At 35.9% G+C, this 27,111-nt stretch overlaps 1 protein-coding gene across 1 annotated transcript in view; it reads left to right on the top strand.

Annotated features, from left to right (window-relative positions):
- The window catches only part of ADAMTS19 (ADAM metallopeptidase with thrombospondin type 1 motif 19), a 281,131-nt gene that overhangs the window by 52,558 nt on the left and 201,462 nt on the right, over positions 1 to 27,111 (top strand). The window contains exons 3-6 of the mRNA XM_065874275.1: positions 7,001 to 7,166; positions 13,981 to 14,153; positions 15,765 to 15,848; positions 16,513 to 16,670. Of these exons, the coding sequence (XP_065730347.1) occupies positions 7,001 to 7,166; positions 13,981 to 14,153; positions 15,765 to 15,848; positions 16,513 to 16,670 (581 nt within the window). The remainder of the gene's footprint in view (positions 1 to 7,000; positions 7,167 to 13,980; positions 14,154 to 15,764; positions 15,849 to 16,512; positions 16,671 to 27,111) is intronic.

Genomic DNA, 27,111 nt, shown 5'->3' on the forward strand with positions numbered 1-27,111 from the left:
TACACACATGCACACATACAGATACATAGACACTTATGTGTATATGTTAGTAGACTAGAAAGAAATATGTATATACATACATATATAATTCTATATGATGGGATTTGGGATGACTATATTCTTTTTTTTAACTATATTTTTAAAATATTCTGCTATTTAAAAGTTCTGATTTTATGATCAGAAAGCAATTTAAAAAAAAAAAAAACAGAAGAGAGAATTGAAAGAAAGAAAGAAGGAAAGAAAAATGCAAACCTTGAACTGTTCTCCCAAATCTGCCATGGGAGAGTGATTGGGTTTCCACCATTGAAGGAGGCCTGGAGATGAAACCCTCGGCACACTCAGAAGGCCAGTGTGCCTTTGGCAGCTCACAGGCTGATCACATAAAACAGTCAGCTCAAGATAAAGTTCAGAGCCTATTGCGGTGCTTTTGTCTTCTGCTTTGTGAGGGATGGGGCCTGGCCTTGCTCTTGATATCAAATTTTGGACATCTACCATCTGTGAGGTGTTGTGGTTGACGTCAGATCCTCAGTGCAGAAGTTTTTGAAGATGAGAGTTATTTGGAGCAGCAGCCCTGTGGCAGGCCTAGCCTTTTCAGATAGCCTCACAGAGGCAGCATGTGCTCCAAGCCAGGCGGCCTTTGGTTTGAATCCTGTCCTCATCACACACTGATTTGTGACCTTAGGACATGATCAATCTTTTTGAAACTTGCTTTTTTTGCAACTATAAAACGTGTGACGTGAACATAGGTATCCCAAGCTGGCTGTTTGATTAAATGAAATAAGGTATCTACAGTGTCTGGCATACAGGCATGTTATTTTCTTCTATTCTTGTTTTCTTATAAATATTTTAAATTAAGTTTGAAAAGGGAAGAGGAAAGGACTATATAGCTTTTTAGCCTGGGTAACTAGAAAAGGGTCATGCATAGAGATACAGACTTAGAGAGGAGGTGCTAGTGTGGCGGGATGTCCATGCAATGGAAGCAGTGGCCTGGGTGTGGGGGGTTTGGGAATCATTTCCGTTGGGGGTTATAAATCCCTTGGGAGGGATAAATGCAGAGAAACTATTGTTGACTGGAGACCTGCTTTGGAGTGAGGAACAGGATCTGTTTAAGGAAATAGAAACAGTTGCTAGAGAGCAAGAGACGTAGAGTCATGGAATATTCGTGGAGGAGAAAAGTTGTCAAGGGTCAAATGCTCGAGGGAGAAGAATAAAGGAAAGGGCATGATGGGTGGCCTCAGAACAATTTCCTAGTTCAGTGGGGGAAACAAGAATGTGGGTGGAAATGTAAGGAGAAGGTAGGTAGCGAGCAGATTTATTAGAGTGATGTATTAAAACCAGATATCAATTTGGCAATTGGGAGGCTTAGCCCTGACATTCCCATGAACTCTCTGTGTGATTTTAGGCAAGTCATGCAAGATTTCTAAGCCTTGGTTTTCTTGATTTTAAAACTCCAGATGGCCGGGTGATTCTAAGTTTCCTTCTACCATTGTCATTTCATGATTCTTTTTGAAGCCCCTTTGGCAAGGAAAGTAAATGGAATGATGTTAACAGTGTGGTCACTTGAAAACTTTTCCTAAAGATAAAACTTGGACACACTGGGAAAGCAACACTGGAAATGCCAGAGGAAGAAATCAAATTGTAATTTTCCCCCAGATGGAGTCACAGGTAGAATGTTGTTCAGAGCAGCAAATGGATACATTTTCTTTTATCTCAAAAGGGAAGAATACATTGAGTTAAAACAGCCTTGCCTGAGCACCTGCTATATACCAGTCCTTGCTCATTGAGGCCTGATGACGAGCACTACACCCCAAGCATTCCCTGAAATAGCTCATGGTCTAATCAGAGGGTCCTGCAAGCAACATTTACAGGGGGCCTAATAGTGAAAGAACAGAAAAGGTACAGAAGTGGATAGAGCAGGTGGTGGTTACTTTGGAGAGAGGATAGGGTTGGCTTGATTTTGAAGAAATAACTCGCCATACCAACAGTGACTTTCTGGAACGAGAAAACAGCATGTGCAGGGTACCAAGATGTGACCGTGCAACTAAAAGTTATTCTGAAATTGTTAAAATATAAAGTTCACGCAATAAAATTTGTCTGTGGTGGTTATATGTGAAGTTTAAGTGGAGAAGTAGGCAAGAGTTTATCATGATCTTATAACTTATATATCTTCATTTGGAGTTGATCCTCACGGTGTAAAGCAGAAACCTTGAAAGTATGATATGGTAATAGGATTGATACGGCGTCAGAAGTGTGTTTTCCTGCAGATTTATGTGTATGTATAGAATATGCAAAGGTATGAAAAACCACTCCCATTTACAGGAATACTGAAAATGATGTTTTATTTGAATAAAGCATAAAACAAATTAATACTATTATAATTTATGTCAATCCCTATATTATACTTATTTAAACTATATACTTAATGAGATGTATACTATAGCATTACCATACAAGAGAATTTTTTCAAAAATAGTCAAACGTAACATGTGTGGGCTTCCCTGGTGGCGCAGTGATTGAGAGTCCGCCTGCCGATGCAGGGGACGCGGGTTCGTGCCCCGGTCCGGGAAGATCCCACATGCTGCGGAGCGGCTGGGCCCGTGAGCCATGGCCGCTGAGCCTGCGCGTCCGGAGCCTGTGCTCCTCAACGGGAGAGACCACAACAGTGAGAGGCCCGCGTACCGCAAAAAAAAAAAAAAAAACAAAAAAAAAACTTAACATGTGTGAAGTACACATCATGTAGAGTATGAGACATTTGTATAAAATATTTTTACAAGCAGTATACTGATGCCAGATCCTTTCAGCAACTTCTGTTATTGCTTTTTGGAAGTCAAACACTTATGCTTCTATCTCAGAGATTCTCTAATATACTTTATAGTCGGACAGTGGGCTAAAAATCTTCAGACCCTCAGGACATTGATTTTCCTTTTCCTGTCAAGAACTTTGTCATTTAATGCTTTCAGTTATATTGGTTCATCTTATTTTTTGGCTACATTTTCCTATTTCTCTACTCAAGCCAGGCATCTTCTTAAACTATTTCCTAGATTCCACGTCCTCTTTGCCCTTTACCCTCTCATAAGGAGCAACTTTCCCCTAGTTTTATCCAAATTCTGTTATCCCTCCAGTCTTCTTACAGCCTGAAATTATAATGATCTACCACACACTAATGGTATTTACTCCTTGTGATATGCTATATATTTTTTTAAATAGGATATTATTAAAGACCCTCACCATATGCAGTTTGAGCCTCAGATATATACCTTCAGCTAGTCCACGCAAAGTTTACCTAGAAAACTGAGGTTCTGGAAAATAAAGAAAATTTCCAGAAAGGAACATAGAAGAATGAAAAGAAAACGAGGTAGTAGTTACAGTAGTGCTTCAGTTCCCTAAGTGAATAGGAAGTCAGGCAGGGGCACTGAAGTAGTTAACCTGGTAGGAATGGAAGCAAGACTGGAGAGTGCCAGGTTGCTTTCTAATTTTTTTAGTCATTTTTAATTTATGCTTGTGACATATGCATTAGGACTTTAGACTTTGTCCATCTCTTTAGTAGACATAGTTAATTTGAATTTGAACAAATGAAATGTTTGTATTTGGTGAATTGAAGCAACAGTATATAAAAATCCATGCACATTGGCCAAATCAAATTTCATATTGTAATTAGAAGCTGGTGGCAGTGTCAGTACACCTTCATGGTGATCAGTGTTAATGGTTGTTTTAAAAAGCACAGGGGCGTCTAAATAGAGAAAGTAAAATATCAGAACCAGTAAGACAAGAAATGGCTGGTAGCGTATTTTCACATAAGCAGTGTAGATTTGCAAATACTGAAATGTTTGCTAAATTGTCAAATCAGAGACTAAGATTCAGTGGCAATAGAACAGATGCCATTGTATGAGAAATTGTACATGATGACTGGAACAAGGCAGGGAACAACTTTTAATTTCATTTCCAAATGTTTGCATGAAAGATCTCAAAATTGTTAAAATCATTTTGAAAAATCTAAAAAGGCAATCTGGGAGAAAATTCTTATATAGTTTGCATTTATTTTAGAGACTGTATTGTGCCATGTCAATACACAATTAATTTTCTTCCCTTCTAAAATTGAAAGGACAATATTTGCACTAAAGTGCATGCTGCCTAATTGTGGATTGTCAAACACAGGAGGACTTTTAAAGAGAGGTTGATGTGAATTTGTGTTCTTCCATGGCTTGTAAATTCATAGCGCAGATAAAACAATCCATTTTGTTAGTGGAATAGGTGAGCCCTTTGTGGGGACACAGAAAACTTCATAATTTCCTGCAATTCTGCTTGAAAGATACCAACCCAAGCTAGAGCACTTCCTCTGCTGTTAGATAGTATTCTGGTCTCAGGAAACCCTTCCCTGTAGAGAACCTGAACACTTGATGCTAAATATGCCCTAGAGTGCAATGAGTCTGGCACACTCTGGTCAGACAGTAAATATGTGTTGAATGAACGAGTCATCATTTATAATTATTCAAACATTTTTTTCTTTTTAAAAGTGACCTTATTTTTTAAAATGTGTATAGATAAAATCCTAACACAACAGAGAATGCTGTGTTATGAAGAGGTTTCCAAATTGTAACAAAAAAAAAAAGACCACATTTATTTGAGACAGTATTTAATATGCTAGTGTGGGGATACAAAGACAAATAAATTTTAATTCTTTGGACTCTCTGAGCTCTTCAGTCCAATCTCAAATGTTTGGCTGCTTATATTTATTATGATTATCTTTATTAATAAAATAAAAATTATAATGAACATTTATTGAGCGGGTTACTCAGTATCAGATTCTATGACAGGAGCGTTACATGTGCTTAAAAAATGCTTTTAAAAAATAATCCAAACAACGCTATGAAGCTGTTGTATAAAGATGCTGTAACTTTCTCATAGTTACATGCTAGTAGTAGGTTATGAACGGAAATAATCTTAAATCCAGAATCTGTTCTTGAGGTCATTAAATTTTATATGATAGCATGCAGTTAAATTTTATAGGGTTTATGGTTATAAATCTTACCATGCTTATAACCTGTTGAAAGAATATATCAGATTGCAAATTCATGATTTAGGGAAACTGAGCATCCTAACAATTATTATCTTAGTCATCAGTCACACTGCCAGTTTTATTAGTGGCCTTGAATACTGACCGAACCTCAGAATCACATTTACATATAAGACAAGAGAAACACTGTTCTGTATTTTCACAATCTGGATCAATGATAATATGATACTGCTTATCAATCCATGTGTAGATGTACTGCATCTTTAATAATTATTACTTAACTTTTAAAATATTTGATACTCTCTTTTATTCCCATCAAATTAGGCTCTAGGGAAAAATTTTGTGTTTCATGTAATTACTTTAAAATTCAAGCTGATTTCATATTTGAGAGAATGAAAACTTGTATGGAAAATAAAAGAACTCATTGAAAGTCATATTAAAATTACACAAAAATGGTCCAAATATATACTTGCCTGATATTTTGAAAGAATCATTAGAGTAAATCTTTTTTTTGCATTATCCCCACCCACAAATGATATATGTGTGCACGTGTGTGTGTGAACAAGAGAGGGAGAGGGAGAAACTGGGAAAGAGACAGGAAAAGGCAGGAAGAGAGAGAGGGGAAGGGGACAAGTCTAGGTGGTGGAGCTGTCATCCTAGTGCTTGAGAATTTTATTAGTGATATAAAAACTTCAATAAAATGAAGTTGATGAGGATTTTTAGATTTATTCTTTAGTTATCTTATAATGAAGATATAAGATACCTATTCTTCAGGTATCTTCTATCTTTATTCTGATATAAAGAGTAAAATGTACAGAATAAAATCAGCATATTGGCAATCACCTGGTCTTTCCATAAAGAAGATGCAATACACTTTAGTAATTAAAACAAAACAAAAAGACCTCTTCTAAGGAAAAGTTTTTTTAGCCTAGTTTTAAAAATATATTCAGTTTGGAACAATAACTGTATCTGAAGACATAATTATATTACTATGCTAATTATATGTGAATCAAATTAAAATGAACTGTATATGATTTTTATAAAGTTAATGCAAAACAGTATTTGATAACTTTCATATTAGCATATTGGGTGTGAATAATGCAGGTTCTAGGGAATTATTTCTTAAAAAATGTTTGCTAAAGAGTTAACAATATAAATCAAATATACATTATATATATATTGCAGTTGAGCAAAACAATGAAAATTGGAAAGATCAAGTTATATATTCTTCCATGTAAAATATTTTCCTAATTATAATTCAAATTTATATTCTGAAAAAGGAAGGGAAGAAGTGACTAGGCTTAGCTTCAATATAATAAAAGAATACCTACTTGTTATAAGTTCTTTTTGCTGATCATAATCACATTTTACAGTTTTTGGCCCTCTGTCCACAACTGGCTAACTTTAAAATATGGCATGGTATAAAATGAAACTTGTTTATGTAAGTGATGCTTCATTTTTTTCTATAATTTATTGTTCAAGGGTTTTCAAAAATGTTTAGTAGAAGGCTTAAGAGTATTTTATATAATAACTTTAATGTTATGTGTCCTACATTTACCGTGGTATGTTACATGAATTATTTTATTAAATAATGATTGTCAAAATGTTGTACTATCCTGTGTATGCAATTAAAAACTATATTGCTCTTCTGTACATGCTGTACATATAAGTGACCCCACGGGTCTCCCAAAGTGAGCCTTTAACATTCCAGAATTTTTACTGTGCATCTGTTGCTGGCATCTAGCCTCCCACCCACACAGGCTAAGGCTAACTAAATGAAATTTATGCTAGTGCAATAAAGTACCTAAAGATGAAGTAGTGAAATGGGAAGACAGTTACCTTATTAGTGGGGTTGCTAACATAGCTTCACTAGAAAAACGTATGCACATACGTGGAAGAAAACAGAGTGGATGTGAGTGGGAAAACCCAGAAAGTAACTTATTCGAATGATATTTCATACGTATCTTTCTATGTTATATATTCCAGATGGGAGTCATACAGCTCAATGAGGACTTCATATTTATTGAACCACTCAATGATACAATGGCCATAACGGGTCACCCACACCGTGTATATAGGCAGAAAAGGTCCATGGAGGAAAAAGCCACAGAGAAGTCAGCTCCTCACAGTCATTACTGTGGTGTCATTCCAGGTAATGCCTTCTCCTAAAAGGGTTTAACTAAATATGCAATGTCAGATGAATCCTTTAATAAATCCCCCCTCCCTCCCTCCCTCTCTTCCTTCCTCCCTTTCCTACCCCTCCCTCCCTCCCTCCCTCTCTGTCTTTCTGTCTATCCATCCATCCACCAGCTTTATCTTTTTTAATGTGGAATCTCTCTTGGTTAATGACAATTACTTATCTTTTTTAGACTTATCTTTTAGTTTTCTATGAAATAGTACATTTTAATATCAAAAAATAGAAACTCAAAAGGACTTCAGCTATTAATATATTACATGCTCTATATCCCTCAAGAGGGATACTCATGGGTTACTCTTCCCCTCACTGGAATAGAAATGACACCGAGAGAATTGCAGATTCCTTGAAACTGAATACTGTGAGCTCATGGTCTTATTTCAGTCCACCTCCCTGAGAACATCACAGATATCTCTTTACTTTGACCAGAAGCAGCTTCGACTTTTTCTTCTTTTTCTATTTGACTCGAGTAAAAATCATCTTGAAGGTTAAAATTAGAAGAGGAATAGGAAGAAGAGTCAGGATTTACTTCTTTGAATTTTATTCTCAGTATCAGAATACTTTAAATCTGGAAGTTTCAGTGGCTCATAAACATTCCCAACCATCAAATCCTGGTCTCTGTTTGTCTGCCAATTTTTCACAGAAGTAAAATGGGGTGACCGTTTTGTACACTTCCTTATTACTTCCTTTGGCAGAGATCTGTGGCATTAGCAAGAAGGATAAGGAAAATGAATGATTTCTGTTACATAAGTAGGACCTGAAAGTCATAGTCAGCATTCAGTGGTTTCCCTAGGAAAAATATTTGGACATCTAATCCAGACATCTCAGTGAATATTCACTGATATGAGAAATATTTCCCTATAGTATCTGAGGAAATGTGAATTTATTGAAGAATTTTTGGTGTAAAGACTTTAAAATTTGAATTGGAGATTTAAAATTAGGTGTTCATGTAGTTAGTGCCAAGGTAGCAATTCTAGCATTGGTTATGGTATCTGAGGCTGATTTAGGTATATAAATTGTGATAATAAGTAACATTTGCAGAGGCCATAGCATGTTCATATCATCAATTGTCTAGTATGTTCAAATTCAGAAAGAATTTCAATATGTTTCTCTTTAGATATATTATCTCAAATTAATTTATGATCTCTATTTTCTTTCGCAAAAGCTCATGATATCAGTCTGTATTGGAATTATCTTCAGAAGTGGTTAAGTGAATCTACCTCTGTGTCACATTATTCAATGTACATGATCAAGTCAATTTAAATAAGACACATCCCTCTTCTCTGTTCTAAGAACTGTAGACACAATGGAGATAAAAAAGAGCTGAACAAAAGTCATAGTATGAACAAGCAAAAGAAAGGTTTTTATATTGTGAAATGATAACAGAAACAACTTGGATTTAGTCCATTTAAGGAGATTGCCTTGTGTGAGTTACACTGAAAATCTGCACTATGCAACTTTTGAATCATAGTGAGTTCCAGCTATTCTAATTACTCATGTATACGGATGACATAAAACAGGCTTTGTGTGCCATTATGCACAGAGGAAACGTTTCTAGAAAATTCTTATTTTTGATAGGCTTATAAAACATAAATACACAGTTCATATTTCACAGACATTGTTCATAAACTTCCTAATTTTTTTTAAGGCATGACTGTTATATCTTAATTGACCTGTTTGGATCAAGCACTTGCATAGAAGGAGTGCTAAGCTATCGTCAGTTGGATGCTTTACTGAACTTAACTATTTTCGATGCTTTATAAGGGTCTAGAAATTTTAAACTCATTTTAAAATTACCAATCCATGAAATAAAATATTCATTTACTTATCAGCATAAGTCTAATTGCAGTTCTTCCCTTTTTACTTCAAGCTGATATATCAGCATATTAAAAACATGATTCAGATGTGGATAATGTTGCATTAATTGCCTTTTCACAATGGAATCATAAAAGCGTATTTGTATTCAACTTGGTCTTTGCCCTATTCCCCTTCATCATGTTAATGTCTTAAGTGTATTGTGTTTGTAGGTATTGATTACGTAAATATTTTTTCTGAACAGGCACTTCATAGTTTAGGATGACTTTGTTGTGTTCTTTTATTAACAATAACATAGAGGAAAGAAAGACACATGAGGTTGAGAGTCAGAGGCCCTGGTTTCAAGGCTTAGCTTCAGTCTCACTCCAGCTAGGTACTCTTCTTCACTTCCCTTGAACTTTTGAACCTTAAATTCTTTCTTTTTTTTTTTGCATTACACGGGCCTCTCACTGTTGTGGCCTCTCCCATTGCAGAGCACAGGCTCCGGATGCGCAGGCTCAGCGGCCATGGCTCACGGGCCCAGCCGCTCTGCAGCATGTGGGATCTTCCTGGACCGGGGCATGAACCCGTGTCCCCTGCATCGGCAGGCAGACTCTCAACCACTGCGCTACCAGGGAAGCCCAACCTTAAATTCTTTATTTGCAACATAAGCAGGACCAGTCACCTCACAGGGATACAGAGCTAAATGACACAGCTCTTATTTTCAAGAGGTGACCAATGTATTATTTTAGACAAACTAATAAATGAGTAATTATACTATCTATAATAAGAACTATGACAGACTCAGTACCCAAGATTCTAAGCTTCTGTTATTTGGTGGCGGGAGGGCGGTGGCGGTTGAGCCTCAAAGATCAAGTAAAACTTATCCAGACTATAGGGAGGAAAGGGAACAGTGTGCAGGTTAAGAAAATGGACTTTGGGGTCAGACCGCATGTGTTCACATCCTTATGCTGCTGCTCCCTACCTGTGTGACTTTGGAAAACTTCGTTGATCTCTCCAAAGCTCCATTTACAATATACAAAATGGGTGTAGTGGTACCCAAACTTCAGGGCAGTTGTCCAAATTAAATGAGATTATGTGTGAAAATGGAAAACATATGTAAAAATTTAGTGGATGTTGTTAGGGAAAGAGCATTTCAGGCAGAAGGAACAATAAATACAAAAGTATAAAGGCAGGAGAAAGCATCCAATGTCTACAGTGTGGACATGAGACACAAGCCTGGAAAAGTAGTCATGGATGAGATAATGAGGGGACTTGGGGGCTGTGGTAATAAGGAATTTATCTGGAAGGCAAAATGTGGTCTTTGAAGACTGTAAGCAGGCAAGTGACATTATCAATCAATATATATTCCTTAACATTTAGTATAAGCTTGTGAGTATATCTGCTACTCTGTGTGAACAAGAGCGAGATTTATAGAATTGAAGAAGACCGATCTATTTGAGCAGGATATAGAGATCATCTCTATTCTAAGAGCTAACTTAACCCAACCATTACTGAAATAGTTGCCATATGCCAACCATAACGGTTGTGGAGATGATTGTCAGTATGTGGAGGGTATTATGGGGAGCACATAGTGAGCACTGGTGAATACACATTTAAAGATCTTTTAACTGAAAGCGTGTGGTATCGACTCTATTGTTTTTATACATGCATCTGGGTAGAAAATGGTCTCAGGATTGAGATGAAGAATGAGCTCAACGTGGCTGATGTAGACAATGAAGACATCAAAGGAAGCAACTTAATAAAAAGATAACTCCAATATGCATGATTTTCACACACAATGGCTACTTTATATAATGGAGTCATAGAATCATGGTATTGGCATTCTTAAGAAACCTGGAATGTTCCAAATAGCCTGTTTAAATATAACGTGCAAATAAGGATGTAGCACACTGACAGTTTGGGGCCATCACAGCTATCATTAGCTGGGCAATAAAGGTAACAAACTTTTCTGTCTCTCCCTTACATGGTCTCTTTATCACTCTTGATATGGTCGAAAAGCCCCGCATTTTATAATTATCCCCTCAGTTTCATATTATCTCTCCTTTTATTTTTCTTATGTTTCTGTCTCCTCCATGGGCATATCTTCTTCCATATGTGCACCCCCTAAATGTAGGCATTTCCCAGGACTCCGTCCTTTTCCTTCTACTTCTCATGCCACATGCTCCCCTGGGGTGATAGAATCCAAATCCATGGGTTCAACTTCACTTACACATTGTTTAGTTCCAAACTCTATCTCCATTTTAACCTCTCTCCTGACTGTCAGGTGTTTAGTAACTTCTACTCAGATGTCTCTCAGGCATCTCAGACTTAATAAATCTACAGCTGAACCCATCATCTTTCCTCCCAAACTGCTCTGCTGATATTTCCCACTATCTACCTAGTCACTCGAAAATAAACACTAAACACCCCCCCACACACGTAAACAACAGCAACAAGAAAGAGTAACTCTAATCACCTCCGTTTTCCTTTTTAGTCTGATTAATTTTGCTGAGGGTGATGTCTGCTTTCTAATATGTTGCCTATCATCTCATCCTTTCTATTCTAACCACTGTGTGATTTTTACACAGAAGATCAGTGATGTAGCCATCTAGGAGAGCTGCGAAATCTGTGTGTCTGAGTGTCTCTGTATCTATCTATCTATCTATCTATCTTTCCCCATAATCAGTTTATTAGGTGTTGACCCTGCCAAGATGAGCCTTTTCGTATACCTGCAGGAATGTCTCCTACTAAATATTATAAGTTTATATGACAGTATACAAATATATAACCATAAGTAGGATTGTGATTACAATTAGAAAAACTACAAAATTTATTCCTAACTGTTGTAGATCTTAAGATACTAACAAAACAAATTTCTTATTCTGTCCTTCATGAAGGTCTTTGGTATTAACTGCTGGTACTAATTATGGATTCATAAAATTTACTTTTAACTATAGTGATTCTGTTGCAGATGGCTACTGTTGCTTTTGTCCTTTTGCATTTTCTTGTTTCATAATATCAATATAATGCTTATTGTTGTTAAATAAGGAGTCTTTGCATTTATTTTCGTAACACTTTTGTTAACTTAGTTAACTGACTCTACTTGACATTTGGATAAAACTTTGTTAAATGGATTTTTAGTCTGTGTCCCTGTGACAAAAAATGAGAAACCGTAATTTATGGAGATATCTGAGAACAGTGAAGTTTCCAGCAATCGTGGCAGGATCTACTTCATGTTAGAGCTCAGAGCTAACTCAGTTGGACCTAGAAGTTAGTAATAGAAGGGACCCAGTATTTCAAGAATAGAAGAGATAAACTAATCCTGGCATCATGAAAGGGTGTTAGAAGGCAAGTAAGGTGGAATAGGTAGTAGGATAGGATAGGATAGAATAGAATAGAATTGACATCAGAGTTAAAGTACCTGGAATAAGACTCAAAAAAGGGAATTTATCGGAAACCAAGATGATGGACTGGAACTATGAGCATACATACAAATTCAGAACAGAGACATGTTCATGGAAACGAGACTAACTGGACACACATTTTTATATCCATGGGATTCCACTAAACACATATGTTTACTTCTGGGGACTCCACTAAAATCGGAATACAAAAATATAAAAGGTGTTGGCCAACAAATACAAGTTTGGGAAAGAAGATGACAGCTATTTAGTGACATCAGCAGAATTTTGGTAAATGGCAAGGAGAGGAACAGGTGATAGCTAATATAACAATGGATTGTGGAGATCATTGCACAATTGTAAAAACTTGTCAAGGATAATTGAATTGTACATTTAAATGGCTCCATGTTATGGCATGTAAATTACCCCTCAATAAAGCTGTTAAAATCATAAATTCGTTATTAAGGTACCACATGCATACAGGAAGTTGTACAAATGATGTGTCCAACTGCTGAATTTTCTCAAAATGAACATAACCATGTAGGTATGACTCAGATCAGAATATAGAAAATATCAGCACCATAGATGTCCCCCTTGTGCCCACTCCTAGGTACTCATCATCTCTAGCTTAGCCATTCTGGGGATTTTAATTTATTTAATTTACTGCAGTTAATTTGCATTTCTCTGAAGACTAATGCGATTGAGTACCTTCTTATATGCTAATTAGCCATTTGGATCTCCTGAAATGGCTTTTCAGATTTGTGGCCAATTTTTCAATTGGGTTATCTGTCATTGATTTAGAGTGGCTTTTTATTACTTTATTATGGAAAAGTACTGTAAATATCTTCTCCCACTTGGTTGCATGCTTTTCATTCTGATAGTAGCATATTTTCATAAACAGAAATTTTACATTTTTATGTAGTTAAATTTATAAATATGTTTATTTGTGGTTACTGCTTTTATTTGGCCCTGTTTGAGGAATCTGGTACCCTGAGGTCATAACTTCTATATGATCCTGATGGAAGGCAGAACCAATTCCGGTGTAACCCATGTATAGTTTGAGTAAATAGGGGCACCTGCCTGACATTAGGATGTATGGGTCAGTCACTTCAGGCACTTCTGGCAAGTAGACCTTTATTTTGTCACTGATTTCAAAATGAAAATCATGGTGTCTTTTATATATGGAATTATTTTATTTATATGAATCTCTGTGTGAAAAATTTTACAAATGTGATCTTATTATAAGCCACCCACAACTCTAGAAAGCAGGTGATATTGTTACTCATTTTACCGATGAGGAAACTAAGGCTGACTGAGTGATGTTAGTTTCTCAAGTGGCAGAGTTAATAAATGGTAGAAGTCCAGTCTGTCTGATTCCAAAGTCATGTTCCAAAGCCAAATGCTCATTTAGATTCCCTATATGCGGGGAACTTATTTGGTCTTGCTCACCATTATATCATCAGCACATGTTGGTATTCGATAAGCTTTCTTTTTAATTATTGAAGAAATGGAAGTTTTTTTATTCACTTTGCTAAGATAGAGGCACATTTGAAAAATTCATTTCTGTGTTGCAGATAAAGGAAGAACTAGATCTAAAAAAATAACAGAAAGTGGAAGAGGGAAACGATATTCATACAAATTACCTCAAGAATACAACATAGAGACTGTAGTGGTTGCAGACCCAGCAATGGTTTCCTATCATGGAGCAGATGCAGCCAGGAGATTCATTCTAACCATCTTAAATATGGTAGGCAAACTTTAAAGTGCGCTTGGAATTTTTTCAAGAAAACTCTAAGGAAGAAATGTGTGAGTATAATGAAGTTCTTTAAAAATTAACTCATTACTCTTCCTTTCTTTTATTGACATCAGTAAAAAAATACTTTAGGTGTACCAAATTGATCCATCTCAAAAGAGATACAAAATAATAATTCACGTCCTCTAGTAAAAAATTCTTATTGTTAATTTGATGTGGCAAAATTTTTTTCTATTATTCTTTTATCTCTTTTTGTGCCCTTCTTTCTTTTTTATAAAAGGCCATTTGTTGAAATAGCAGAAATGTTATATTTGTTTATATGCATGGCCCCACCCAAAGTACTATAGATTATGAGGTGGAACAAAAATGGAGGTTGGTAATCCACTGAGCGCTTATATAGGTATGTAAAATTGCATGTCAGATATAAAACTAGTTGATGAGTAAGACCTAACAGCTAATAGTTATTAGCTGAATCACATGTAGCTAACTTTGGTTGATAGCTTCTGGACTGTAGAAATATAACTTGTACCTAGGATCTTATGGATGCTTACTACCACATGAATCCTTTGACTTAATTGCATACCCTGTTGGGTAAACTTCGTTCAAGGCAGAATTAGAAGGTTGTCGTGAAGAGTGGTTCTTAGGGGAGAATAAACATAAATGAAAGCCAAAGGCAAATGTCCATTTATAAATTTAGTTGCCATATTAAGCAAGGTGAGAACCACTAATTCAAGGATAAATTTGTTATATAAAATTACTATTTTTACTATTTTTTGCTATCGTCTGGCGTGTTTTTTTTTCAGTGAACATATTTTCCCACACTTCAGTCATTTCTGTCTGTGTTCAGCTAACTGCTGACCACTCAACCAGCATTCTGTAAAGGGCAGACAGGCATAGCCTACCAACCTCAGTCTCTTTTAAATAGTACTATCTCTGAAGCGTGGGTTTGGTGTGCCAATTTTAATTTTCTATTATAAATTAAATACTCAATTTTACCAAAAAAAAAAAAATCAAGGTACCACATAAAAAATTTGCCTTCCTTTCCAGCATTGTTACACATACCATGTTTTGGGAAAATCAGTTATAATGATGACCTGAAACCGTTAAGCAATGATGGCCTTGTCTTCATGGACAGCCTTGAAGGGAAGAGCTTTGAAAAAACCCTGTTCCTATTTGGCAGTTAGCCTTGGGGAGAAAAAAAACTCTAAGGAATAAATTGGGAGGCAGCATAAAGCAGGCTGAATTTTCAGGACATTTTCTCAGAAGAAAGGACCATGGCATTTTGTGGTCTTAAGAAAATTTCTAGGGTTTAGTTACTAAAATTTTTCTGTTCAGTATCGTGAAAAGCCCAACGTTCCCTCTGCACCCCATTGAAATGCCTAGATTATCAAGGCAGCAGTGAGTATAGCAGAATGCTAGGTCTAAATTTCTTGGTATCCAAAATGAATTAATTATTGCTTATTAAGCTAATTTTAAAATAATTAAAAATTTTTTAATATGTAAAATTGCTCAACTGAATTGAGATTTCTCCCATGTCTGGGCTTTAAGAAAAATTAAGATGTTTTTCAGTTTTATTTTAGGATTTTTATTTTTATTTGTTTTTAGGTTTTTAACCTTTTCCAACACAAGAGTCTTGGTGTGCAGGTCAATCTTCGTGTGATAAAGCTTATTCTGCTCCATGAAACTCCAGTAAGAAAGTCTTGAGTTTTTCATTCAATTAAGTGGGTGAGAAGTTACTTTTAAGTAAAGGGAATGTTAGGGATTTACTTTTTATTGACTTGAAATCCAGACGTATCCAGTGAGTCACTTAAAGTATACATAAAACTGGCTGTTAGTCTTAGTTAATACCTCAGTTATATTCCAAAATTGGAATGTTCTTAGTTTCCAAGGATCCTGACAACAAACCTTAACTTTGCAAAATGCAATTTTAAAAAATCATTTTTAATGACAGTTTTATTTTCTTATTTAAACATGGGCCTTATCTGTAATTCAATTTAAACAGAGACTATTCTGTGGCATCTTTTTAGCATGCTGCTTATCTGGTACTTTGGAAAACCTTTGTTCTTAAATTGTAAAAATAATGAGTGATTTAAGTCTAAAAGTTCCGCATTCTTAATATTCCATTGCACCTCTCTTCTTCTTCAGAATAACATTAAACAGATTTTGTAATTACTGTACCTTCACAAAGTTTTAAGATTTTTAGCTCAGGCAAAATTAATCCTGAATGTCTTCCAGGTTCTAATTAATGTTATGGTCAGCAGTCTGCTTTAGTAATTCAAGAAGTCCCCTCAGTTTTTAGTTTTTTGTATATCTGAGAATAATTTGCCTTGAAGTGAAATCTCTTCTTTTGCAGGCAGATCTATATATTGGGCATCATGGAGAGAAAATGCTAGAGAGCTTTTGTAAGTGGCAACATGAAGAATTTGGCAAAAAGAATGATATACATTTAGAGATGTCAACAAGCTGGGGAGAGGACATGACTTCAGTGGATGCAGCTATACTTATAACAAGGTAAATTTTCCAAAGCCAATTAAATGACATTCTTAATTTGATGGCCATGCTGTTAATCCTATTAATCCCTTCATAGAATGCTTTTATTCCAGATTTTCTGTTCCAGAAAACTTTTGGCATAATGCTGTTAGTCATTTCCCTCAATTCATAATAACTGATTTCTTAACAGCCACATATTGGATGGTATATTGACTAAACATTTAGTTAATTAATTTCAAAAAAAAATTAACCTCAATTTTTGATGTGAAGATGTAGCCAATGATGATGATAAGTGAAAACGCTGGTGAATTTTGGTGGAACTGAACTTATGAACCTACGTGGTATGTTTTTCAGTCATCACCGTATAAAGTATCCCGTATATTAAATTGAGCAATTGATAGACTTTCTGGTTCCATCTGAGAAAAAAGTTTCAATTAAGTCTCTAGCTAATTAGTTTTCAGCTGTATTGTGAGTGTCCATACTACTCAAACATTTGTATTGTAGCACTGAGTGTAAATATAAGAAGGTGAAATGATGAGCAACAATTAACTCTCTATGAGCACTCTGTATGAGTAATTATTTACAAGTTTGTCTTGCTTAGAGCTAGTAAAAATGAATGGTAGTTCACTGTTAACTAGCAATTTAATTTTAGTGTCAATAATGTTGACATTTCACATCTCAGAATACACAGTGACATTTAAACATGCTTTTCTGTAATGAGTCTATTGAATTTGTGATAGCTTCTTGTTGCTGAATTGTATAAAAACTATTCTACTTATAAATAATTCATAAAGATGAAATTATCTCTATGCAAGAACACAACTGGACTTCCATTTCCAGCTTTGTAGGTGTACCTGATACTGGACCTCTGCAATAAACAACCATAAAACTAGAAAACATTTATGAAGCAACTACTTGCAGTTACTGGAGAATGAGCAGTGCAATCTCTGAAAGAAGGAAAATTTCCTAAGTAAGCCCCACAGCCAAGCCAATTTTTTGCCTGGGGACAATTTTTTGACTGGTACAGCAAGCTGGAATCTAGGTAGAGCACAGTGGTCCTGCTGAAAGCACCAGAGAAGAGGATCCTTTGTGGGCAGAGGTGCCAAGAAGTCCTTGTGCAGATCATCTATGAGGACTTTGCAAGGCTGGTCTAAATACACAGAGATAGAAACTACCCAAAATTTATCAGGGTGCTATGGAGTTTGGATGTTAAAAAGGTACTAGAAGTTGAGCAGATTTGGACCACAAGAGTGGAGCAGCCTTGTTAATACCTTGTCATCACTCCTGGCATTTATCTGAGGAAACAGAAATGCTGTGCCTACACAGTAGGCACCATGATCCAGAGAAATGCCCTCTCTTGAACTGTCCTAACAAAGCCTAAAACCAAGTCCCAGTAAGGTATTCAGAGGAGATGGAGTTTGGAGGTTGAATCCCACCAGTTTACAAAAGTTTGGGAATCATCTTGAGCTTTCGGTAGATCCTCCCTACCAAGGAATAAACTCAAACCTACCTACATTCAGAGTGAGGAATAAGTAAAACAAGAGACAGCACTCTTCAGAGGAAGATAAGAGAACCTTGAATCTCTATAATATATCATATACAATGTCTGGAACATAATGAAAATTAGCCAAGCAAAAAAACATGAAAATGTGACCCATGGTCAAAGAAAAGCAGTCAGTAGAAACTGACTCCAAGGTAGCTTAGAAGTTGGATTTACCAAATAATGTAAATACTAGACCTCTATCATTGGAATCTCAAAAGAGAGTGAGAATGGGTAAGAAAAGTATTTGAAGATGTAATGGCAAAAATTTTTCACAAATTTCATGAAAAACAACAACTTAGAAACCTAGGCATATCATAGAAAAATTGGTCAAAACCAAAGATATAGAAAAAAAAGTGAATTGGCTAGAGTGAAGGCATACGTTACAGAGAAAACAATCTTAAGATGGATAACTGACTTCCTGTTAGAAAACAAAGCCCAGAAGACAGTAAAGTGATATCTCTAAAGTACTGGGGGGAAAAACCCTATCAACAAAAATTCTTAATGAATTCTTAAGGGTATTTTCTTAATGTATGAAAGTGCATCTACATACACATACACACACAAAAAGTCTATAGCTAACATTACAATTAATGGTGAAAATCAAAATTTTTTAAGACTGGGAGCAAGGCAAGGATGTCCACACTTACCACTTCTGTTCAGTATTGTGCTGACAATCATAACCGTAATCAGTATATTAAGCTGGCATGGGGGGGTATAAATACTGGGAAGAAAAAATTAAGTGTCTCTTCACAGATGGCATGACTTGGTACAAAGAAAATTTAAAGCAATCTAGGAGAAAAAAATGCTAGAATTTATAACTGAATTTTACAAGGCCACAGAATATAAAGTCAATTTAGAAGAAAAATTGTATTTATATATGGTAGAAATAAACACTTGGGAAAATTTTACAGTAACTTCCAAAACCATGAAATATTAATAATTTAACAAAATAAAATGATATCTACACAGCTATACTTAGAGAAATTAAAGATCTAAATAAAGGTTTATTCAATGGAAGACTAAACACAGTAAGTCCCCTAGATACGAACAAGTTCCGTTCCAGGAGTGCATTTGTAAGTTCAATTTGTTCGTTGAGTCTGACAGTTAGCCTAGGTACCCAACTAACACAATCGGCCATATAGAACTGTACTGTAATAGGTTTATTATACTTTTCACATAAATAATACTTAAAAAACAAACACACAAAAAAAGAAAACATTTTTAATCTTGCAGTGTAGTACCTTGAAAAATACAGTGGTACAGTACAACAGCTGGCATACAGGGGCTGACATCGAGTGAACAGGCAAGAAGAGTTACTGACTGGAGGAGGGAGAGGAGGTGGGAGATGGTAGAGCTGAAGGATCGTCAGCAATAGGAGACGGAGGGCAAGCTGCAATTTCACTCAGGCCTGACACTGATGGCAAAGGTTCTGGTTCCTCACTGGATTCAATTCTATCTACCCTCTAGAAAAACCAATCCACTGATGTCTGGGTAGTAGCTCTTTTTTTCTCATCATAGATGATATGGTAGCACTGGATTGCATTCTGAACGGCTGCTGCAACCTTCGCGCACTGTTCTACGTTCAGGTCCTGTGCCTCAAAAACTAAGAGTGCCTCCTCAAATAAAGAAAATCCCCTTGCCATTTCCTGCATCGTGAATCTCTTTGGTTCTTTAGTTACTTCTTCTTCCTCTTGTCTCTCTTTGTCCTTTCTCTTTTGTCCTTTGTCCTTTCTCCAGGCCTCCAATTCCACCAGGTCTTCTTTAGGAAGCTCCTCTTGTTGCACAGCACGGAGTTCAATGAAGTCGTCCTCTTGCAGATCTAGCTCCATCTTCTCCCTGAGGGTCACTAAGTTTCTGAAGACCTCTTTGGACTCCTCATCCACCTTCTCAAATCCACGAAAACCGTGAACAAACTTCAGGCAAAGGTTCTTCCAAACCCCATTCATGGTGATGGCTGTAACCTCACACCAAGCAAAGTCAATGTTTTTTATGGCCTTGTAGATGTTATGCAGTAGTCCTTCCAAAATTGTCACAAGGTTGTTCCTGATTCATCAGTCGCCTTTACTGCCTGATGAAAAGTGTGACATAAATAATATTTCTTGAAAGTTGCTATAACTCCCTGGTCCATAAGTTGGATAAGCGACATAGTGTTCAGTGGCAGATGCACTACTTTGACGTTGGGATAAAAGTTACCCACGAATGGGTGGTGGCCTGGAGCATTGTTGAGCAGCAAGAGAATGTTGAATGGGACGTCCTTCTCCAAGCAGTATTTCTCTACCTCCGGAATAAAGTGGTGGAAAAACCAGTCCTGGAAAATGGCCTGTGTAACCCAGCTTTGGAGTTACTCTTCCACACAACAGGAAGAGAGCACTTGGCAATGTTTTTAAGGGCTCTTGGGTTCTCTGAATGATAAACTAAGAGAGGCTTCAACTTCATATAGCCAGAAGCATTGCCACCAAACAACAGTTAGCCTATCCTTTGCTGCTTTATAGCCTGGCATCAGCTTTTCCTCCTTACTGATGTAACTTTGGTCTGGCATCCTTTTCCAGTACAGTCCTGTCTCACCCACATTAAAAACCTGCTCAATTAAATATGTGTCTTCATCAATAATTTCTCAAAGCATTTCAGGAAATTCCTGAGTATCTGCACTCGCTGCCTCACCACTTACTTTTACGTTGTGAAGGTTGGCTCTAGCCTTGAACCGATGAAAACCAGCCATGGCTGACATTAAAAGATGCGCCCTCTGATTCTTCACCGTGTTTCTTCTTCAAGTCTTCATAAAGGCTTTTAGCTTTCTCTTGAATCAGCATTAAGCTGAGCGGGACTCCATGCTGATGCTGGTCCAGCCTCCACACACTGAGAAGTTTCTCCATCTCCTCCATCACTTTTCTACACTTCTTCGATATTATTGTTGACATCATTGGCACAGCGGACTTCACATGTTCCATGATCTTGTCCTTGTTCTTTAGAATTGTGCCAGTGGTTGAAAGATTCCTGTTATAAGAGTGAGTGAAGTTGACCATCTTTTTGCTTTGCTTCACTCACTCAATTATTTTCACTTTTATTTCCATCGGTATCGCTTGGTGCTTCTTAGTAGTACCAGCTACATCACCGCTGCTTTTATGCTTGCTTCTGGACATCTTGGGCTTGAAATAAAGGTACTGTACTACTGTACAAAAGCACAGCCAGTTGTAGAGGATGCACACACATGACAGCATATGCCAGACATGTGAAGTAACTTATGTGATTGGACATGCGAACACAGGTTCACATCTTTGAAAGTTCTCAATTAGAAGGTTTGTATGTAGGGGACTTACTGTGTTGTCAAGATGTCCATTTTCCCCAAATTGACTTATAGAGTCACTATAATCCCAATGAAGATCTCTGCAGGCTTTTTTTTTTTGGTGTGTGTAGAAATTACAGTCTGATTCCAGTATTTATTTGGGACAGGAAAGGACCTAGAAGAGTCAAAACAATTTTGTAAAAGAGGAACAAATTGGGTGGACTTACGCTATCTGATTTCAAAACTTACTATAAAGATTTGGTAATCAAAACATGATGGCTTTGACAGAAAGTTAGCTATAGAAATCAGTAAAACAGAATAGAGTCTGTAAATATACTCACATATATATGGTCAGTTGACTTTCAGTAATACCACCAGCATAATTCAAGATGAAAAGATAGTCTATTCATCAAATAATTCTAGAACACCTGGATAACCATTTGAAAACAATGAATCTTGGGAAATTCCCTGGCAGTCCAGTGGTTACGACTGCACTTTCACTGCCATCCCTGTTCAAGGAACTAAGATCCCACGAGCCAAGGGTTGTGGCAAAAAACAAACAAACAAACAAAACACCCAACCCTGCTTGAGTGATGTTAATTCATAATGGATCATAGAACGCTACAACTATAACACTTTTATTAAAAACAAAATCTTCATGACTGTGGGAAGGGCAGTGATTTTTTAGATTGGATACAAAAAATCCTTAAACAAAAATTATTAAAAATAATCGTTTGGGCTTCTTGAAAATTAAAACCATGTAATGTCCAAAAACATTGTTATGTAAATGAAAAGACAAGCTCCAGAATTGGAAAAAATAGATGCAATACATATATCTATTGAAGAATTTGTATGCATAATGTATATGCTTAGTTACATATATATATAAAATAGATGAATATTTAAAACTCAATAAGAAGGGTGATCAACTATATATGACCTGTTTTTATCCAAACAGTAGCTGGTAATCTTGAGTTGACTATTTGACCTCTATGAGTCACATTATTTTGAAGATACTAGTACAGAGTGAAGAATATAAGAACTTGTATAACATCTAACATATACTGAACATTCAATAATTTTTTCCAAACATAAATAGTTGTATAATATACTGTTCAAGCTTTTATTAATGTGGACAACATACTATCAAAAATATCTTTTGTTATATTATTATATAATAAATGTTTTTAATTGTTAGTTGGTCAGCCCATGGTTATTATTGCATTCCATATTATCTGAGACACAGTTAAGAATCATCTGCTGTGGCTGAAAGTATTCTCTAGTGATTGAGAACATTTGATGGGGTTAGTTTTATATATTAAATATTACTAGTATTAGTTTTATGAACAAATTAAGGTTTAAATTTAAATGAGAAAATAATATGTAAAATTCCTGACATCTAGGAATTGTAAAACAAGTATGAGTTCCTTTTTCTTCTCTTAGCTCTTTATATTCAGTGAAAATTTATTTTATAATTTACACTTTCCATTTCTGTAGAATGAGCCTGCCTTGCCTTGGGATTTTTACTCTAAGTTCACTGAAGAGTTCAATAAAATACTGACACTTTCAATGTTTCATATATTTGAAAGAATGTAAGTCTACCTTGTATACCAACACTATTGGATTTTTACTAAATTATTTATTTTAAATTTAATTTTTATTTTATATTGGAGTATAGTTGATTTACAATGTTATGTTAGTTTCAGGTGTACAGCAAAGTGATTCAGTTATACATAGACATATATCTATTCTTTTTCAGATTCTTTTCCCATATAGGTTATTACTGAGTAGAGTTCCCTATGCTATACAGTAGGTCCTTGTTGATTATCAGTTTTATATATAGTAGTGTATATATGTTAATCGCAACCTCCTAATTTACCCCCACCCCACATTTCCTCTTTGGTAACCATAAGTTTGTTTTCTAAGTCTGTGAGTCTGTTTCTGTTTTGTAAATAAGTTCATTTGTATCATTTTTTTAGATTCCACATGTAAGTGATATCATATGGTATTTGTCTTTCTCTGTCTGACTTACTTCACTTAGTATTATGATAATCTCTAGGTCCATCCATGTTGCTACAAATGACATTATTTCATTCCTTTTATGGCTGAGTAATATTCCATTGTATATATGCACCACTTCTTCTTTATCAATTACTCTGTCAATGGATATTTAGGTTGCTTCCATGTCTTGGTTATTGTAAATAGTGCTGCTGTGAACAATGGGGTGCATGTATCTTTTCGAGTTACTGTTTTCTCCAGATATATGTCCAGGAGTGGGATTGCTGGATCATATGGTAGCTCTATTTTTGTTTTTTTAAGCAACCTCCATACTGTTTTCCATAGTGACTATACCAATTTACATTTCCACCAACAGCACAGGAGGATTCCCTTTTCTCCACACCCTCTTCAGCATTTATTGTTTGTAGACTTTTTTTTTTTTTTTTTTTTTTTTTTTTTTTTTTTTGCGGTACACGGGGCTCTCACCGTTGTGGCCTCTCCCGTTGCGGAGCAGAGGCTCCGGACGTGCAGGCTCAGTGGCCATGGCTCACGGGCCTAGCCGCTCCATGGCATGTGGGATCTTCCTGGACCGGGGCATGAACCCGTGTCCCCTGCATCGGCAGGTGGACTCTCAACCACTGCACCACCAGGGAAGCCCCTGTTTATAAACTTTTTGATGCTGGCCGTTCCGACCACTGTGAGGTGATATTTCATTGTAGTTTTGATTTGTATTTCTCTAATAATTAGTGATGTTGAGCATCTTTTCATGTGCCTTTTGGCCATCTGTATATCTTCTTTTGAGAAATGGCTATTTAGGTCTTCTGCCCATTTATTGACTGGGTTTTTATTTTTTTGCTATTGAGCTGCATGAGCTGTTAGTATATTTTGGAGATTAATCCCTTGTTGGCCCATCGTTTGCAAATATTTTCAATACTTTCTCCCATTCTGTGGGTTTTCTTTTCATTTTGTTGATGATTTCCTTTGCTGTGCAAAAGCTTTTAAGTTTAATTAGGTCCCATTTGTTTATTTTTTTCATTACTCTAGTAGGCAGATCCAAAAAGATATTGCTGTGATTTGTGTCAGAGTGTTCTGCCTATGTTTTTTTCTATGACTTTTATAATATCCAGTCTTACGTTTAGGACTTTCATCCATTTTGAGTTTATTTTTGTATGTAGCATTAGAGAGTGTTCTAATTTCATTCTTTTACATGTAGCTCTCCAGTTTTCCCAGCACCGCTTATTGAAGAGACTGTCTTTTCTCCATTGTATCAATATATTCTTCCCTCCTTTGTCATAGATTAATTGAACATAGGTGCATGAGATAATTTCTGGACTTTCTATCCTTTTCCACTGATCTATAAGTCTGTCTTTGTGCCAGTACCATATGGTTTTGATGACTGTAGCTTTGCAGTATAGCCTGAAGTCAGGGAGCCTGATTCTTCCAGCTCCGGTAGTTTTTTTTCCTCAAGATTGCTTTAGCTATTTGGGGTCTTCTGTGTTTTCATAGAAATTTTAAGATTTTTTGTTCTAGATCTGCAAAAAATACCATTGGTTACTTGATAAGGGTTGCATTGAATCTGTAGATTGCCTTGCGTGGTATAGTCATTTTTACAATATTGGTTCTTCCAATCCAAGAACATGGTATATCTTTCATTCTGTTTGTGTCATGTTCGATTTCTTTCATCAGTGTCATATAGTTTTTGGAGTACAGGCCTTTTGTCTCCTTGGGTAGTTTTATTCCTAGGTATTTTATTCTTTTTGATGTAATGGTAAATGGGATTTAAAAAAAATTCTCCTTCTGATATTTTGTTGTTAGTGTAAAGAAATGCAACAGATTTCTGTGTATTAATTTTTTATCCTGCAACTTTACCAAATTCATTGATGAACTCTACTAGTTTTCTGGTAGCAGCTTTAGGACTTTCCATGTATAGTATCATGTCATCTACAAACAGTGACAGTTTTACTTCTTCTTTTCCAATTTGTATTCCTTTTATTTCTTTTTCTTCTCTGATTGCTGTGGCTAGGACTTCCAAAACTATGTTAAATAAAAGTGACAAGACTGGACATCTTTGTCTTGTTCCTGATCTTAGAGGAAATGCTTTCAGCTTTTCACCATTGAGTATGATGTTAGCTGTGGGTTTATCATAGATGGGCTTTATTATGTTGAGGTGGGTTCCTTCTATGCCCACTTTCTGGAGAGTTTTTACCATAAATGGGTGTTGATTTTTGTCAGAAGCTTTTTCTGCATCTATAGAGATGATCATATGGTTTTTATTCTTCAATTTGTTAATGTGGTGTATCATACTGGTTGATTTGCAGAGATTGAAAAATCCTTGCATCCCTAGGGTAAATCCCATTTGATCTTGGTGTATGATCCTTTTTATGTATTGTTGGATTTGGTTTGCTAGTATTTTCTTGAGGATTTTTGCATCTGTGTTCATCAGTGGTATTGGTCTGTAATTTTCTTTTTTTGTGGTATCTTTGTCTGGTTTTGTTATCAGGGTGATGGTGACCTCATAGAATGAGTTTGGGAGTGTTTTCCTCTGCAATAGTTTGGAATAGTCTCAGAAGGATAGGTGTTAACTCTTCTCTAAATGTTTGACAGAATTCACATGTGAAGCCAGCAAAAGTCCTGGACTTTTGTTTGTTGTGAGTTTTTCATCACAGTTTCAATTTCATTACTTGTGGTTGGTATGTTCATATTTTCTGTTTCTTCCTGGCTCAGTCTTGGGAGATTGTACATTTCTAAGAATTTGTCCTTTTTTTCTAGGTTGTCCAGTTTATTGGCATATAGTTTCTTGTAGTAGTCTCTTATGATCCTTCGTATTTTTGTGGTGTCCATTGTAACTTCTCCTTTTTCATTTCTAATTTTATTGATTTGAACCCTTTTCCTTTTTATTTGATGAGTCTGACTGAAAGTTTATCAATTTTGTTTATCTTTTCAATGAGCCAGCTTTTAGTTTCATTGATCTTGTCTATTGTTTTGTTCATCTCTATTTCATTTGTTTCTGTTCTGATCTTTATGATTTCTTTCCTTCTACTAACTTTGGGTTTATTTGTTCTTCTTGCTCTAGTTGCTTTATCTGTAAGTTTAGGCTGTTTGAGATTTTTCTTGTTTCCTGAGGTAAGCTTGTATCACTATAAACTTCCCTCTTAGAACTGCTTTTGCTGCATCCCATAGGTTTTGTTTCATTGTGTTTTCTTTTTCATTTGTCTCTAGGTATTTTTTGATTTCCTCAGTGAGCCATTGGTTGTTTAGTAACATATTGTTTAGCCTCCATGTGTTTGTGTTTTTTACAGTTTTTTTTCTTGTAGTTGATTTCCAATCTCCTAGCATTGTGGTTGGAAAAGATGCTTGATGTGATTTTAATTTTCTTAAATTTATCAAGCTTGCTTTATGGCCCAGAGTATGATCTATCCTGGAGAATGTTCCATGTGCACTTGAAAAGATTGTGTGTTCTGCTACTTTCAGATAGAATGCTCTATCAATATCAATCTAGTCCATCTGGTCTAATGTGTCATTAAAGGCCTGTGTTTCCTTGTTGATTTTCTGTCTGGATGATCTGCCCGTTGATGAAAGTGGGGTATTAAAAGTCCCCCACTATTATTGTGTTACTATTGATTTCTCCTTTTATGGCT

The sequence above is a fragment of the Phocoena phocoena genome, chromosome 3 (genome assembly GCF_963924675.1).
Source record: "Phocoena phocoena chromosome 3, mPhoPho1.1, whole genome shotgun sequence".
Taxonomy (NCBI): Eukaryota; Metazoa; Chordata; class Mammalia; order Artiodactyla; family Phocoenidae; genus Phocoena; species Phocoena phocoena.